General features: G+C 38.8%; 1 protein-coding gene across 1 annotated transcript in view; it reads right to left on the reverse strand.

Moving 5' to 3' along the window:
• Positions 1–16,453, reverse strand: part of MED13 (mediator complex subunit 13) — a 145,106-nt gene that overhangs the window by 36,820 nt on the left and 91,833 nt on the right. Inside the window, exons 7-11 of the mRNA XM_067472147.1 lie at positions 15,055–15,217; positions 13,099–13,209; positions 9,612–10,295; positions 378–585; positions 123–189 (exon numbers count right to left, since the gene is read on the reverse strand). Coding sequence (XP_067328248.1) covers positions 123–189; positions 378–585; positions 9,612–10,295; positions 13,099–13,209; positions 15,055–15,217 — 1,233 coding nt within the window. The remainder of the gene's footprint in view (positions 1–122; positions 190–377; positions 586–9,611; positions 10,296–13,098; positions 13,210–15,054; positions 15,218–16,453) is intronic.

A 16,453-nucleotide genomic window follows, 5' to 3' on the forward strand; every position in this document is an offset into this window, starting at 1 on the left:
GTCAATCCCTTCAGGGGCTCCTTTGAGACTTGAAAGCAACCTCTAATTTTAATAACACTATTCTAGTTGGGCTTTTGAAAACAATCGAAGCACAACACATTTTGAGAAGACAGGAAACGTACCTTGTTTGACCGAAGGACTAAAAAGAGACATGGCATCTTCCCCAACGTTGGGTGCCCCATCGTCAGTCTGTGGAGAAAAAAACCCACCAGTATGTGTTAATATGGGGCAACTTCACATGAATGATCGTGATCATAAGAAGCAGAGTCAAGCCATTGGTTTGTGGGGCACATAGGATATTGGCAGTACAGGAGAGTCTCGCTTATTCAAGCTTCACTGTGACGCCACTCTGCCAGCACCTTTGCTTCTCCACTCACCTTGTGTTTCTTCCCAACGTCTCTCTCGCTATTCTGCCTGTCCTTTTTATCCGGAAAGGGGAATTCTTCGTCTCCGTCGACGAATGCATACGGATCCATCTCTGGCTCCTGGTCGGCGACTATTGCTGCGAGGTACTGATTCTTGCTCTGGTATTGCTGTACCAATTCATCAGAGACCTTTAGAGGTTTCCTGCATTGCACCATTAATCTGGAAAGAAGAAAGAGACGTGGTTTCAGTGGGTAAGAACTGGAAATGCAGGAATCCTTCAGTGGGTTCAACACTGCATTGCTTCTCAGACTAGTTTCTCACCCGCTCTTCAATGAGCTTAGAACAGGTATGGGGCCAGATGTGGCCCTTTGGGCTGTTTTCTTGGGCCCCTCTCTCTCTTATTAGTGTTATTCTTACATTTATTATTTTATTCTATTATTATTATTATTATTACTATTATTGCTTCCCCTTTGATGTTCCTTCATTCCCTCTTTCCTCCCTCCTCTTCCTCCTTCTCTTCCTTCTTGCCACCCTTCCCTCCCTTTTGTCTTTCCTTCCTTCTCTCTTTCCTTCCTCCTTACCACCCCCTTTCTCCTTCCATCCTTCCCTTCCAACCTTTTGTCCTTCATGCCTTCCCTCTCTCCCTCTTTTTCCTTTTTTCCCTTTTGTCTTTCCTTCCTTCCCTCTTTCCTTTATCCTTCCTTCCTTCTCTTCCTCCTTTCCTCCTTCCCTTCTTTCCATCATTTCCTCCCTTTTGTTTTTCCTTCCTTTTCTCTTTCCTTCCTCCTTACCTCCCTCTTTCTCCTTCCTTCCTTTATCCTTCCCTTCCTTCCTTCCATCCATCCTTCTCTTCCTTCCTTCTCTTTTTCCTTCCTCCTTCACTTTCATCCATCCTTCCACCCTTCCCTTTTGTCCTTCCTTCCTTCCTTCATCCTTTCTTTCCTTCCTTCCATCCATCCATCCTTCTCTTTTTCCTTCCTCCTTCACTTTCATCCGTCCTTCCCTTTTGTCTTTCCTTCCTTCTCTCTTTCCTTCTTCCTTCCATCACCGGGAACCCAGTCCTATTTTTTATTATTATTACATTATTATTATTATTATTATTATTGCATTTATTATTTTACTATTATTCTTATTATTACATTTATTATTTTACTCTATTATTTTTATTCTTATATTTATTATTTTATTCTATTATTATTATTATTACATTTACTATTTTACTGTATTTATTATTGTTATTCTTACATTTATTCTTTTACTCTATTTTATTATTACATTTTACATTATTACATTGATTTACAATTTGATTATTTTTATTGCATGTAGGGTTTTATTCTATTTATTGTTCTTATTACATATGTCAATTTACTCTATTATTACTGCTATTACTACATTTCCATTATTTAACTCTATTATTATTATTGTTATTATTACATTGATTATTTTTCTTTATTATTATTGGAAGGATATGTAAGCACATTTTCATTGAAGAAGGTTAGAATAATGGTTTAATCAGAGTTGGATAACCTTATCTTAAATCACAGTTTTATTCAAAAACTCTGAACCTATGGATGCCTCAATTAATGTAATTTTATTGGTATCTATTTTTGTTTTGAAATTGACCAGTAGTTGCTGAATTCCCACCCTCGGCTTATACGTTTTCCCAGATTTTTTGTGGCAGAATTAGGTGCCTTGGCTGATATTCGGGTCGGCTTATACTCGAGTATATACGGTAACCTCTCTATTCCAAGCATAAAGAAATGGAAGTCGTCTGAAAATAGCTTTGCGTGTTAGCCTTTTTTTGCAAAGGGGCTTTCTCGTGTTTTGTGTTAAAAATTTCCCTGGACTGTCCTTCGGGGAAGCAACAAACTGGATGCAATTGAATGCTAGAGACAGCTGGAATTTCTATCCGGAGAAGGGCTGGGAGCAGCCGGAATGCTTGCACGATCCTGACATCATCCCACTCCAACGATTTTCAAACTTTTCACCTTCCCACGTCAATTCGATTGGTTGAGGAACCCCTGTATGTTTGCCACTCCAGAACGCTGCCCACGAAGAGGCACATTTGTGGGGCCTGTCAGGGCAGGTTTCCACATTGTTATGCTACATATTTGCGTGGGTTTTTAAAAAAGTACCACAACACTGAGATCCTGACTTTCTGCACTAAACAGAGGAAGCCCACGTGGCTTTATATAATATAGAAAAATCCCTAAGACAAAAACAATACTTATTGGCACTGAAACCACCGACAGACAACAGAGAACATAACACAACCTAACAGCAGAAAATGAGGCAAAGCAGAAATATAAATCAAGTAACCAGTAGGTGAGAAGCCTGCCAAAACAACCAAGTCTCCAGCATTGGGGAAATCACAGAGGGAGCAAAACGAGGATGTTCTGTAGCCTAGGAATATCGGCACATCACATCCCATCACCATCAAGCACGTTTTGGATGTAATACATGCAACAGAGCCGTAACAAAACAGAAAGACTGTGCTCTTCTTTAGGAACACTCCTGATCCTGAAGCCTTGAGAACACAGAAATGCTGGACCACTCTCACAAACCCCATTGAAATCCACAAGCACAATTTCAACAGGAGTAAAACATGGAAATAAAAAAAAATCCAGCTACCAGTATTTAAAACCTCTAAAATCATAACAATAAATAAAGAACAATACTACTAAACAGGGGAACTCCAGACAAGAAACAATCAGGCCCAGCTAATCACCTCCTAACAAAGGATTTCTCCAGGCAGTAAGAAGCCACATCTTGAAACTCCTAGACCATTAAATGCTAATCAAGCTGGCCAATTGAAACATTCACACCGACTAATCACCTCTCAACAAAGGATTCCCCCAGGCAGTAAGAAACCAGACCATAAAACTGCTAGGCCATTCAATGCTAATCAAGGTGGCCAACTGAAATATTCACACTTTCCTCAAGCAGACAAGAGTTCTTTCTTCCACCCTGGACATTATTCCACAGATATATAAACCCAATTCTCCTAGTTTCTAACACACCTCACAACCTCTGTAGATGCCTGCCATAGATGCAGGCGAAACGTAAGGAGAGAATGCTTCTCATACAGCGCCAAAATTTATTTATTTATTTATTTAGGGCATTTAAATCCCATCCTATTTCAACCGCCACAGAGGGACTCGGGGCAGCTAACAACCAGCATAGCACAGTGCCCACAACAAAGAAAAAACAAGCATAAATATTAATATTATAATAAAAACAATAAAAAACATTAAAACTTATAACAACCCAACTTCAACCTTCTCTTTGACCTGCTCCCAAATCGGGTAGTAACAGCAGCTCCATTGGCTGCAGATAAGTTTCCAGTCTCAATTCAAATTAAATTAATTACCTACAAAGCCCTAAAAAGTTCCAACCCAGCATCCCCCTCTAACCCAGTGGTTCCCAACTTTTTTTTGACCAGGGACCACTCTCCAACATTAGTACCAAAAGGGTTACGAATCTGTTTTTGGTCAACTTAGGATTTGGTTTGGTGATACGGGGTGCCGATTCGGAAAACTGCATTGGACAGACAACACCAGCTCCATTTTCTGATCCAGAACATATACTATTCGGTACAGTGTTCCCTCACTTATCGTGGGGGTTCCGTTCCAGGACCACCCGCGATAAGTGAAAACGTGCAAAGTAGGGGCGCCATATTTTAATATTTATAGATTATTTTATATAGTTTATATATTATTTTCTTACCCGCGCTTCCTTACCCACCTCCCAGCCCACCCCAAAGGCGCCTGCCTGCCTCCCTGGCCTTCGCAGACCTGAGCAGAGCCTCCAGAGCCACATAGGCGACAGCAGGCCAAGGACGCAAGCCTTCCCTTCCGCGGCTCAGGCCGCCGCACTTCTGGGGTCTGTAGAGGCCAGAGAGGCATGCCTTCCCTGCTGCGCCTCAGGCTGCCACACTTCCGGGGTCTGTGGAGGCCAGGGAGGCAGGCCTCCTCCACCGCACCTCAGGTCGCTGCACTTCCGGGGTCTGTAGAGGCCAGAAAGGCTTGCCTTCCCCGCTGTGCCTCAGGCCACCACACTTCTGGGGTCTGTGGAGGCCAGAAAGGCAGGTCTTCCCCACCACGCCTCAGGCCGCCGCAATTCCGAGGTCTATGGAGGCCAGGGAGGCATGTCTTCCCTGCCGCTACTCAGGCCGCCACACTTCCGAGGTCTGTGGAGGCCAGGGAGACATGCCTTCCCCACTGCACCTCAGGCCACCACACTTCCAGGGTCCCTGACCTCCACTGGACATAAATATTATATATTTTTATATTTTCAAAAACCCGCGAAACAGCGGGTCCGCTACAAGCGAACCACAAAGTAGCGAGGGAACACTGTAGTCGCTACCTGCTCGCCCACAGAAAAACATATCTAATAAGCCTCGGTACTATAAGAGGGTTTTGCGAGATCACGTTCATTACAACGATCTAATGATGATGATGCCACAGACCATGTTTTAATTCTTGTGAACCACTGGTGGTCCTTGGACCACAAGTGATCTAACACTTGCCTCTCAAATAAGCAAGTAAATCCAATGAGAAGGTAATTGAAAATTAAACTAGAAAAGAAACTGAAAACACACATTTTCTTACTCTTGACCAAAACCAAGGTCCAATATTATTCAGACACGTGAATGTGTTACCAAGCTGAGATGTGAGGACGAGGGATAGTTTGTCCACAGAGCTTTAAGGAAACAAACAGTGGAAAAGAGCCAAATATATGGTTCCCATTAGTTTTGTTTCCTTACTACTAATCCCACCCGTTCAAGGGTGTTTACTAAATTTCACTGGACTGATCCAGAGAAAAGAGAAAGGGTGTGAGAAGCGCTGCTTCTATTCTCAGGCTGGAATCAGTGGATTGTTGTGTGTCTTCCAACTGGTGTGCTTCTGATACGATAAAATACAAGTGGAAACACAGCACTGTGGTCACAGTGACCACAGAATCACACTGGAGGACCTACGGATTCCCAGAGAGGACGTTAACAAATCAAATCCACGAATAATCAAACCTCCAAAAGTACATGTGGAGGGAAAACTGTAATTTAACATGATTATGAGGGAAAATAACTTTGTAATGTGCATTTATTTATTTATTTACGACATTTATATTTATTATATTTATTTATTTAAAACATTTATATTCCGCCCTTCTTACCCCGAAGTGGACTCAGAGCAGCTTACATACAATATATTATATTATTAGCATAGTACAATATCTGTATTATATTTTACTATATTGTATTTTACCATTATATTGTAATATTATTAGTAATATTACATGTAATATAAATATTATAATATATGTAATTTAAGACAAAACTGTCCAATTCTGATTAAACCATTATCTGAACCTTCTTCAATGTGAATGTGCTTACATATCATTCCAATAATAATAAAGAGAGTAAAATAATAAACATAATAATAAATAACCTAAAACAAATATAATAATAGTAGTTAAAATATTAAATGTAATAATAATAAATAGAGTAAAATAATAAATGTAATAATACTGTAAAATAATAAATATAATAGTAATAAATAGCGTAAAATAATAAATACAATAACAATATTTATTATTTATTATTTATTATTTATTAACAACCTTTATATGCCGCCCTTCTCACCCCGAAGGGGACTCAGAGCGGCTTTCAAGATATATATATATATATATACATACAATATATTATATTATTAGCATAATACAATATCAGTATTATATATTACTATATTGTATTTTACCATTATATTGCAATATTATTAGTAATATTATATGTAATATAAATATATAATTATAATATCATATGTTATTTAAGATAAGACTGTCCAACTCTGACTAAACCATTATCTGAACCTTCTTCAATGTGAATGTGCTTACGTATCATTCCAATAATAATAAAGAGAGCAAAATAATAAACGTAATAATAAATAACCTAGAACAATAAATGTAATAATAATAGTAGACTTAAAATATTAAATGTAATAACAATAAATAGAATAAAATAATAAATTTAATAATAGCATAAAATAATAAATATAATAATAAATAGCGTAAAATAATAAATATAATATATTTATTACTTATTTATGACATTTATATACCGCACTTCTCACCCTGAAGGGGACTCAGAGCGGCTTACAAGATATATATACATACAATAAATTATATTATTATCTTAGCATAGTACAATATCAGTACAATATCTACTCACATTTGAATGCTTTCGAACTGCTAGGTTGGCAGAAGCTAGGGCTAACATAGTACAATATCAGTATTATTATTACTATATTGTACTATACATTATATTGTAATATTATTAGTAATATTACATGTAATATAAATATATAATATAATATTTTTTATTATTATTATTATTATTAGTAGTAGTAGTAGTATATTGCTTTATATCATAATATTGTAAGTATTATGTTGCTGCAGTTCTGTAACCAACTTAAAATACAAATAATCTTCCTTTGCCAGGAAAAAGGTCTGTTTCGGGGAGCAGAATAAGACCCTAAAAGCCACATTTTGGTGGCTGCCACTCAGGAGAGATTCAAGATTCACAGGCAATGAGATAAGCAAGGAAGCTCAACAAGCTTAGCATTAATGGAGTTGTCTTTAAAATTTGGAGTCCAGATTTTGGCCTCTTCATTCCAGAGATTCCAATGGATTACGCAGTTTGGATGTTTGGGGACACCCAGAGAGGGATATTGCTTTGGACTGAAGTCTACAAAAAATAGTCTTGAGTGGAAACTATAACATCATAGGAATAATTGCTTTTCTGGCAGGGAATGCAAAGAAGTCTTCAAACTAAATGCCAAGTTTTCTTTCAGGAATCTGTGACAAACACCCAGTCAGTGAGTTTCCTCTGAAGGAAATATAGAAGCCACCTTCAAAACCAGCATTCAAATGCATGGCAACAGCACCTATAGCAAAGATAACACTCCAGGGAAGGAAAACCACTGCAAAACTAGTTGCTCAAGCTCCTAATTAAGCCATCACGTTCAGTATTATCTTCTGACCACCAGCAGTTTTTCAACGTCTCAGAAATATTCCCAAGGCCTTACTACGTGGAAACAACTTTCTGCATGCAAAACCATCGTTGGATTTCTATTGTCAGTCCCAACAAAAGTGATCCCAATGAATCAACATGTATTTGCCATTGGGATTTGCTTGTTGCCAACTAAAATGGCAGCCTCAGCAGGTCCACTCGATTGAAAGCATCACAAAACAATCGTCTCCTCCAACTAAGATGAGTATCATGATTTCAGAAGAAGAATATTTACAAAGCCATTCACTCATACTACAACTATAGTACCATATATACTCGAGTATAAGCCAAGTTTTTCAACTGTTTCAGACTAAAAATGTCCCCCTAGCCTTCTACTCAAGTCAAGGTTATTTATTTTGCTCTGCTATTATTATTATTATTATTATTATTATTATTATTATTACATTTATTATTTCACTTTATTATTGTTATTATTACATTTATTATTTTACTCTATTATTATTACACTTTTAACACATTTTTTACACATTTTACATTATTACACATTTTACTTTATTATTACTGTTATTATTACTTCTACATTAATTTACTCTATTATTATTATTACATTTATTTTACTCTATTTATTATTGTTATTATTACATTATTATTTTACTCCACTGTTACTGTTATCATTACATTTCCATTATTGTACTCTATTATTATCCTAATAACATTTATTATTTCACTTTATTATTACATTTATTATTTTACTCTATTACTACTGTTATTATTACATTTACATCATTTTACTCTGTTTATTATTATTATTACATTTATTATTTCACTTTATTATTGTTATTATTACACAATTATTTTACTCCACTGTTACTTTTATGATTACATTTCCATTATTGTACTCTATTATTATCATAATTACATTTATTATTTCACTTTATTATTACATTTATTATTTTACTCTATTACTACTGTTATTATTACATTTACATCATTTTACTCTGTTTATTACTATTATTACATTTATTATTTCACTTTATTATTATTATTATTACACAATTATTTTACTCCACTGTTACTGTTACTATTACATTTCCATTATTTGACTCTATTATTATCATAATTACATTTATTATTTTACTCTATTATTACTATTCTTATAACATTTATTATTTCATTGTATTATTATTATTATTATTATTATTATTATTATTATTATTATTATATTTTTAAAATGTTAAACTATTACATCTGGCCCAGCTATAGGTTTTTTATTTTTATTTTAAAAGCGTGTTATTCTCTATATGTGAGTTATATTAATTGTATTGTTTTATTTGCTTATGGCTTTGTTGTTTTACTGATGTGTTGTTGGGCTTGGCCTCATGTAAGCCGCCCCGAATCCCCTTGGGGAGATGGTGGTGGGGTATAAATAAAGTTTTATTATTATTATTATTATTATTATTATTATTATTACTACATTTATTATTTTACTCTATTATTGTTGTTACATTTATTATTTTACTCTATTATTATTACATCTATTATTTCACTTTGTAATTATTGATATTATTGCATGTATGATTTATTATTATTATTACATTTATTATTTTACTCTATTATTGTTGTTACATTTATTATTTTACTTAACGTCCTATTATTTTAGGACGTTAAGATCGTCTGGGGAGGCCCTGCTCTTGGTCCCGCCTGCATCACAAGTACAGTTGGTGGGGACGGGAGACAGGGCCTTCTCAGTGGTGGTCCCTCGGCTGTGGAATGCCCTTCCCACAGAAATTAGATTAGCCCCCTTCCTGTTCACATTTCGGAGGAAAGTGAAGACCTAGTTGTTTGAGCAGACATTTGAATAGGCAGTGTAACTAATATAGAAATATGGAACATTTGGATGATGAGACTGGATCTTGATTTTAACAATGAGACGAGATGAGATGCGATGATGTTTATTGATTGTTATAATGTTATTTTTTTACTAGTTTTTAACTGTTTTTATCATGTTTAAGCATTGTATTTGCTTTGTTAACCGCTCTGAGTCGCCCCGAGGTATACAAATATAGTAAATAAATAAATAAATACTCTATTATTATTGCATCTATTATTTCAATTTGTAATTATTGATATTATTACATGTATGATTTAATATTATTATTAATATGACTATTACATATATTATTTCACGTTATTATTATTGAGCTTAAGCTGTACTCACTCTGTGGCCGAAGAGACCGCATCCAGCCCTGCCGATCCCATGGGGTCGTCCCGAAACTTTTCGCTCGGAAGCTGGGGCGGCAAGAAATCCACGTCCTTTCTCTTTGGAACTTTGTAAAACTTCCAGGTGGAATCGGGATCTTCTTCCTCCAAGTTCACTGCCGTACCGACGTACATGGTGGGCTCGATCACTTCTGGAAACGGAGCCGGGAAGGTCTGGGACAAGCCCTCTATCCGATCCTCCATCGCCTTGGGAGGAACCAAAGGATCTGGAGTAGGCATGTGGTAGAAATGCTGGTTCTGGGGCGTGGAAGGGGTCTTGGTGGCCCCTTCGTCAGCAACGTCGCACGGGTGAGGACTGAGGGGCGGCGGCTGGGGTGAGTTGGCCATCTCCGTGCCGTGCATCTGAGGCGTCTTGGTGACGTCGCCCGTTCTGAGATTCGAAAACCTCACTTGGCTGTCCGACGCCGTGATCACGAGCCTCTGGTTGGCGGAGTCGGCCTCCATGGCGACATCATCGCTGATGGACACGCGGTGGTGAAAGGGAGTCAAGGGGCGCTTTTGAGGCTTGTCCCCTTTCTCTTGCTTCTCGTTCGCCTTGTGCTTTGGAGCCGCTTGCTGTTGTTGCCCCACTGGCGGCACCGTCCCTGGCTGAATGGCGAGCCTTGGCTTGAGATTTTTGTGCCTGGAGTTGGGCAGAAAGAGAAATATATCATGTGTGTGTTCAACAGCACAGCAAGGAGCTCCAACTATGTTTTGCCCACATCAAGATGTGACGAGAGGCAGGTAAGAAATTAAAAAAATTATGATGGTGGTGATGATAATGGTGCCTGATTATTGTTAACAGAAGTCATTATTTTCAGACCTGTTTTAAAGCACAATAATAATAATAATAAGTGTCTGACGTGTGATCCAATACAACAGCCAGCAGAGCGTCTGTTGTGAACTCATCTTGATGTGTTTCAAATAATAATTATTTATTATTACAACAGCCAAACAACAGAGAAGAAACAATCTGAGACATCTAATCACCTCTCAACAAAAGATTGTCCCAAGCACTGCCAGGCCATCAAATGCTAATCAAGGTGGTCAGCTGAGACATTCACACCTAGCTCCAACAGACAAGAGTCCTTTGTCCCACCCTGGTCATTCCACAAATATATAAACCCTAGTTCTAACAGACCTCACTAGCTCTGAGGATGCTTGCCATAAATGCAGGCGAAATGTCAGGAGAGAATGCCTCTAGAACAGTGGTTCTCAACCTGTGGGTCCCCAGGTGTTTTGGCCTACCATTCCCAGAAATCCCAGCCAGTTTACCAGCTATTAGGATTTCTGGGAGTTGAAAGTCAAAAACATCTGGGGACCCCAGGTTGAGAACCACTGCTCTAGAACATGGCCATATAACCCGAAAAAACCTACAACAACCTATTATTATTACGTTTATTATTTCACTTTATTATTATTGAGCTTAATCTGCACTCATTCTGTGGCCGAAGAGACAGTACTGCACTGGGTGCAGTGCCTAAAGACCTTGGCCTGCACTTAAACACAATCAGAGCTGACAAAATTACCATCTACCATCTGCCAGCTGCAGAAGGCCACCTTACTGGGATCTGCACACATTATTTGCCGATACATCACACAGTCCTAGACACTTGGGAAGTGCCCGAAGTGTAATTCAACACAACAGCCAGCAGAGTATCTGCTGTGAACTCATCTTGTGGTGTTTCAAATAAATTAATAATAATAATAATAATAATAATAATAATAATAATAATAATAATAATAGCTGGCACATCGCACAGTCCTAGATGCTTGGGAAGTGTTCAACTTGTGATTTTGTGATATAAAATCCAGCATATATATCTCATTTGCTGACATACTGTGTTTTTGTATCAGTATAATAATAACTGGCACAAGCCAGGATAGGTGGTCCCAAACATGTTCGGCAAACTGGGTGCAGTGCTAAAGACCTTGGCCTGGACTTAAAAACAATCAGCGCTGACAAAATTACCACCTCTCATCTGCAAAAGGCCACCCTACTCAGGTCTGCACGCATGATTCGCCAATACTTCACACAGTCCTAGACACTTGGGAAGTGTCTGATGTGTGATCCAATACAACAGGCAGGAGTGTGATCTTGTTTGCTGTGTACTCATCTTGTTGTGTTTCAAATTATTATTATTATTATTATTATTATTATTATTATTAATTTACACTCCGCATTTCTACCCGAGGGAATATTAGCGGATTAAGTGTAAACAGATACTGGCAAACATTCAATGCCTTGTTACAATACAATGAGACACACAAACACAAAGGCAAAGGCTTCTCCTTTCATTTCCTGCTTTGGAGGCAGCACTCATCTCTGGCCCTAGGGGAGGAGTTCGTTTTCTATTTCCAAGCCAAGGAGCCTGTGTTATCACCTCCTGGTCATGTGACTGGCTTGGAGTGTCTTATACTTTTCCTGTGGAAGCGGTACCTATTGATCTACTCATATTTGCATGTTTTCAAACTGCTAGGTTGGCAAGAGCCAGGGCTAACAGTGGGAACTCACCCTGTCCTGCGGATTCAAACTGCCAACCTTCTGGTCAGCAGTTCAGCAGCACAAGGTTCTTGGAGCCTCTTATGCCTTTCCCGCCGAAGCGGTACCTATTGATCTACCCACATTTGCATGTTTTCAAACTGCTAGGTTGGCAGGAGCCAGACTAACAACGGGAACTCACCCCGTCCTGCGGATTCGAACTGCCAACCTTCAGGTCAACAGTTCAGCAGCACAAGGTTCTTGGAGCGTCTTATGCCTTTCCCGCCGAAGCGCTACCTATCAATCTACTCACATTTGCATGTTTTTAAACTGCTAGGTTGGCAGGAGCCAGGGCTAACAACGGGAACTCACCCCATCCCTCAGATTTGAACTGTCAACTATCAGGTCAGCAGTTCAGCAGCACAAGGTTTTAACCCACTGCGCCACCATAGCCCCTTAATAGTCCCTTATAATGCTGGGTTATAGGCATCATGCCAGTACAGAGAGAACGGTCTTCTACAACCCAACTATAAACAGTTCCTGGGCATCAGACACTTATAGAGAAGTTTTCTAAAAAGGTCAACAAGAAAACACAACACCATGAGACGTCCATCACCACAAGTTGGATTGTTCTCTATCCAAACTGTGAAGGCCATCTGCCACTGACTAGTCAGTAGAAAAGGCAAACCAAGAAAACACCAAGTGCCTGTACTTGTTTTGGCGGGACTGCTTTTGTTTTGTTTTTAATCCAAAGGAATGATGCAAATCCACTAAACAAATAAAAGTCACAAGTATAAACAGTGTCCAATATTTCATTAGGTCTTCATCACTCATTCTCTTGATAAAGACAAACAAACACATGGAGACAGACAGAAAAACAAACAAAAAGATACAAAAAATAAAGGATACACCACATCAGCTATTTACCCGATTGTTATTATGACAATAGCAAAAAAAAGTGTACCTTGAGCAAATACAATTTGTTCTCTGCGTGGCTTCAACAAAGTCCCAAAATGCGATTTTGTCCACCGTCTCCTCTTCGCACAAGCCATTCGACGTAGCTGAATACTTCCTCCTAGATTGCAGAAGGAGGAGGAAGAGTATGATTTATGTTTTTGAAATGCATTACGTTGCAAAATGAGGTAAAGCAAACCACGCGCATGTGATGGAGAACAGTTGCACAGTCTTGCGTTGCAAATTCGTAGCCAGAAAAAATAATTTGTAGCCAGACAATTGGTCAATGCGACTTAAGCAATGTGCAGTCACTGAATTCTTGACAGCAGATTCATCAGAGAATGCAAGTTGTTTACGAGGATTGTGTTGATGTGAGTACTGTGCATAAGTAAGTTTAAAGATGTTGAGGTGACACCTTCTGCGGTCAAGAATTCAATGACTGCACATTTCTTAAGTAGCATTGACCGACCGTCTGCGCAGGGTCCCATACTTTGCACTTTAACAACACAACTGTTCAATGCTAAGGCTTCCCACCAAAATGGAACTGTAGAGGAGAGTCTGCTGTACAAGCCAGTACCCGCTGCATACCAGAACTGCCATATGTGGAAGAGTTACAAAGGTGGAGGCATTACTTTTCACTTTAACAACACAACTGCTAATGCTTCCTATCAGAATGGAACTGTAGAGGAGAGTCTACTGAACAAGCCAGTACCTGTCGCATACCAGTACTGCCATCTGTTGAGGAGTTACAAAGGTGGAGGCATTACTTTTCACTTTAACAACACAACCATTCAATGCTAAGGCTTCCCGCCAAAATGGAACTGTAGAGAAGAGTCTACTGTATAAGCCAGCACCTGCCCCATACCAGTATTGCCATCTGTTGAGGAGTTACGAAGGTGGAGGCATTACTTTTCTGCTGTAAAGCAGAAGCAATAATATTCTCTTCTCCCAGAAAATGCAGTATCTGAAAAGCCCCTGCCTGGCAAAATTTGAGCATGAGGCCTTTTCATATAGTCTTCGCCACTATTTTACATTCACCAGAGGGAATTTCCAAAACATATACATTCACGTGAGGGGTCAACGGATGAACCCAACTTATGCAGTAAACTGGAAGTACTGAAATGCATGGGCAAGATGAGAAATTCAGAGGAAGAGCATGACGATCCCATGGCAAGGAAGAATCAAAAGACCGACTACGAGAAAAACCAAAAGACCAGCCATTTTCATCCCTTTTTGGATGTTTTGAAACAACTGTGCAGTTAGAAATATTAAAAATTAACTAGGTATTTTCAATTACAAAAACGTGAGTCAAGCATTGAAAGGGTTGAATTGATATAATGACTCAGCAAAAGCTACACTGAGGTGTAGTTGCACTCAGTATGAAGAGGCTTCAATCTGAGAGAGGCCTCAGCGTGAAGTAAACCTCAGTGTTAGTAGGCCTCAGTGTGAGGTAGGCCTCAGTGTATGAGAGGCCTGGTGTGAGAAGGCTTAAGTGAGAGATGCCACAAGTTGAAAGACCTCATGTGTAAAGCTCCAGTGTAAGTTTAGTGTGAGAGGAGGCTCTGTGAGAGTGAAGCTGTTTATCTGCATAAGAAAGAAGCCCAGTGTGGAAGCAAGTATAAAGAACTTTATTTGTAGCATGGAAACCTTGTTCTTGTAAATAGTGCAACCATATTATTTTGCTACAAAGAAAAGCCTCCTAACGAAAAGATAACATTGGGTCTGTGTGTTTCTGTCTCTGTGTTAGTTGCGCTCAGTATGAAGAGGCTTCAGACTGAGAGAGGCCTCAGTCTTAGGTAGACCTCAGTATGAGGTAGGCCTCAGAGTGAGTAGGCCTCAATGTATGAGAGGCCTGGTGTGAGAAGGCTTCAGTGAGAGAAGCCCCAGGTTGAAAGGCTGGAGTGTAAAGCCCAACATGTGCCACAAGAAAGTTGTTTTTTTTTTTTTTTAAAAAAAGTCAACGTACTTGGTTACTGCTCTGTTCATATTGCATTCTTGCCAAACTCGATCAACCACTTGATTGGCCAGCTTCCGTGGAATCCGGCCCCCGTGGTGACTGGTGCTGTCAGAGCTAAACACGTCCGAAACTGAGGAGAGCTTCACCCACTTCTGGGCCGAGCGAGCATCAACTGAAGAGACAAAGGGAAACACCAAAGTTCATAAGGCTTTCTATTGAATGAAGCTATACTTTAAAATAAAATCTCTCAAATTTTATCCCCCAAGTGCCAATTCTGCGCTCTTGTTTACCTCGTCAACAATGCCAAAGGACCTGACAACTGTCACTCACAGCATCAGGGATTTATTCAATTGCAAAGCTGCCAATGTGTTATCAGACATCTCCCAACAGTGATTTTCTTGACACGTCCAGCCAACAAGTCAATTGGTGGTTCTTCTGTGACTTCAATTAAACTCATACAATTTCCCTGGCAAGATTTATTCTGCCACGGACTTCCTCTGAGGCTGTGAAAGTGTGACTTGCCCCAGGTCATGTTTGAGCAGGGATCTGAACCCTGGTCTAACCCCAAAGACTAATAATAATAATAATAATAATAATAATAATAATAATAATAATGTATTGTCGAAGGCTTTCATGGCCGGAATCACTAGGTTGCTGTAAGGTTTTTTTTGGGCTATATGGCCATGTTCTAGAGCCATGATGGTGAACCTATGACAAGCATGTCAGCACTGACACGCATGGCTATTTTTGATGACACACAGACACATGCAGCCGCATACAAAGAAGTACACCTTATAAGAACCAATCTAATTCCATCCTTAAATTTGTAAAAGGCTCTACAAATTTAACATCTGCACGTTTGAGCATTGTTCACTCCATAACTCAGCATGGATTATACATTTTTTTTAATTTAAACTATAAATATAGCAAAATTATGGGTTTTTTTTCTCAAAGTGACACCCCCCACTCAAGTTATGCTCAGGTCTTTGGCAAATGTTGACACACCAAGCTCAAAAGGTTGCCCATCACTGTTCTAGAGGCATTCTCTCCTGACGTTTCACCTACATCTATGGCAAGCATCCTCTGCTACCTCTGAGGATGCTTGCCATAGATGCAGGCGAAACGTCAGGAGAGAATGCCTCTAGAACATAGCCATATAGCCTGAAAAAACTTACAGCAACCTAATAATAATAATAATAATAATAATAATAATAATTAAAATCGTTATTTATACCCCGCCACTATCTCCCCAGAGGGGACTCAGAGCAGCTTACATGAGGCCAAGTCCGGTGATACATTACAGCAAAATAAATAAAGAACAATAAAAATAACATCACAATAAAATAAATAAAACATACAGGTAAAATAAAATATTGCAAAATAACAAAGTGAAAAATCAAGCACAGTG

Source organism: Anolis sagrei, chromosome 11, assembly GCF_037176765.1.
Source record: "Anolis sagrei isolate rAnoSag1 chromosome 11, rAnoSag1.mat, whole genome shotgun sequence".
Lineage (NCBI taxonomy): Eukaryota > Metazoa > Chordata > Lepidosauria > Squamata > Dactyloidae > Anolis > Anolis sagrei.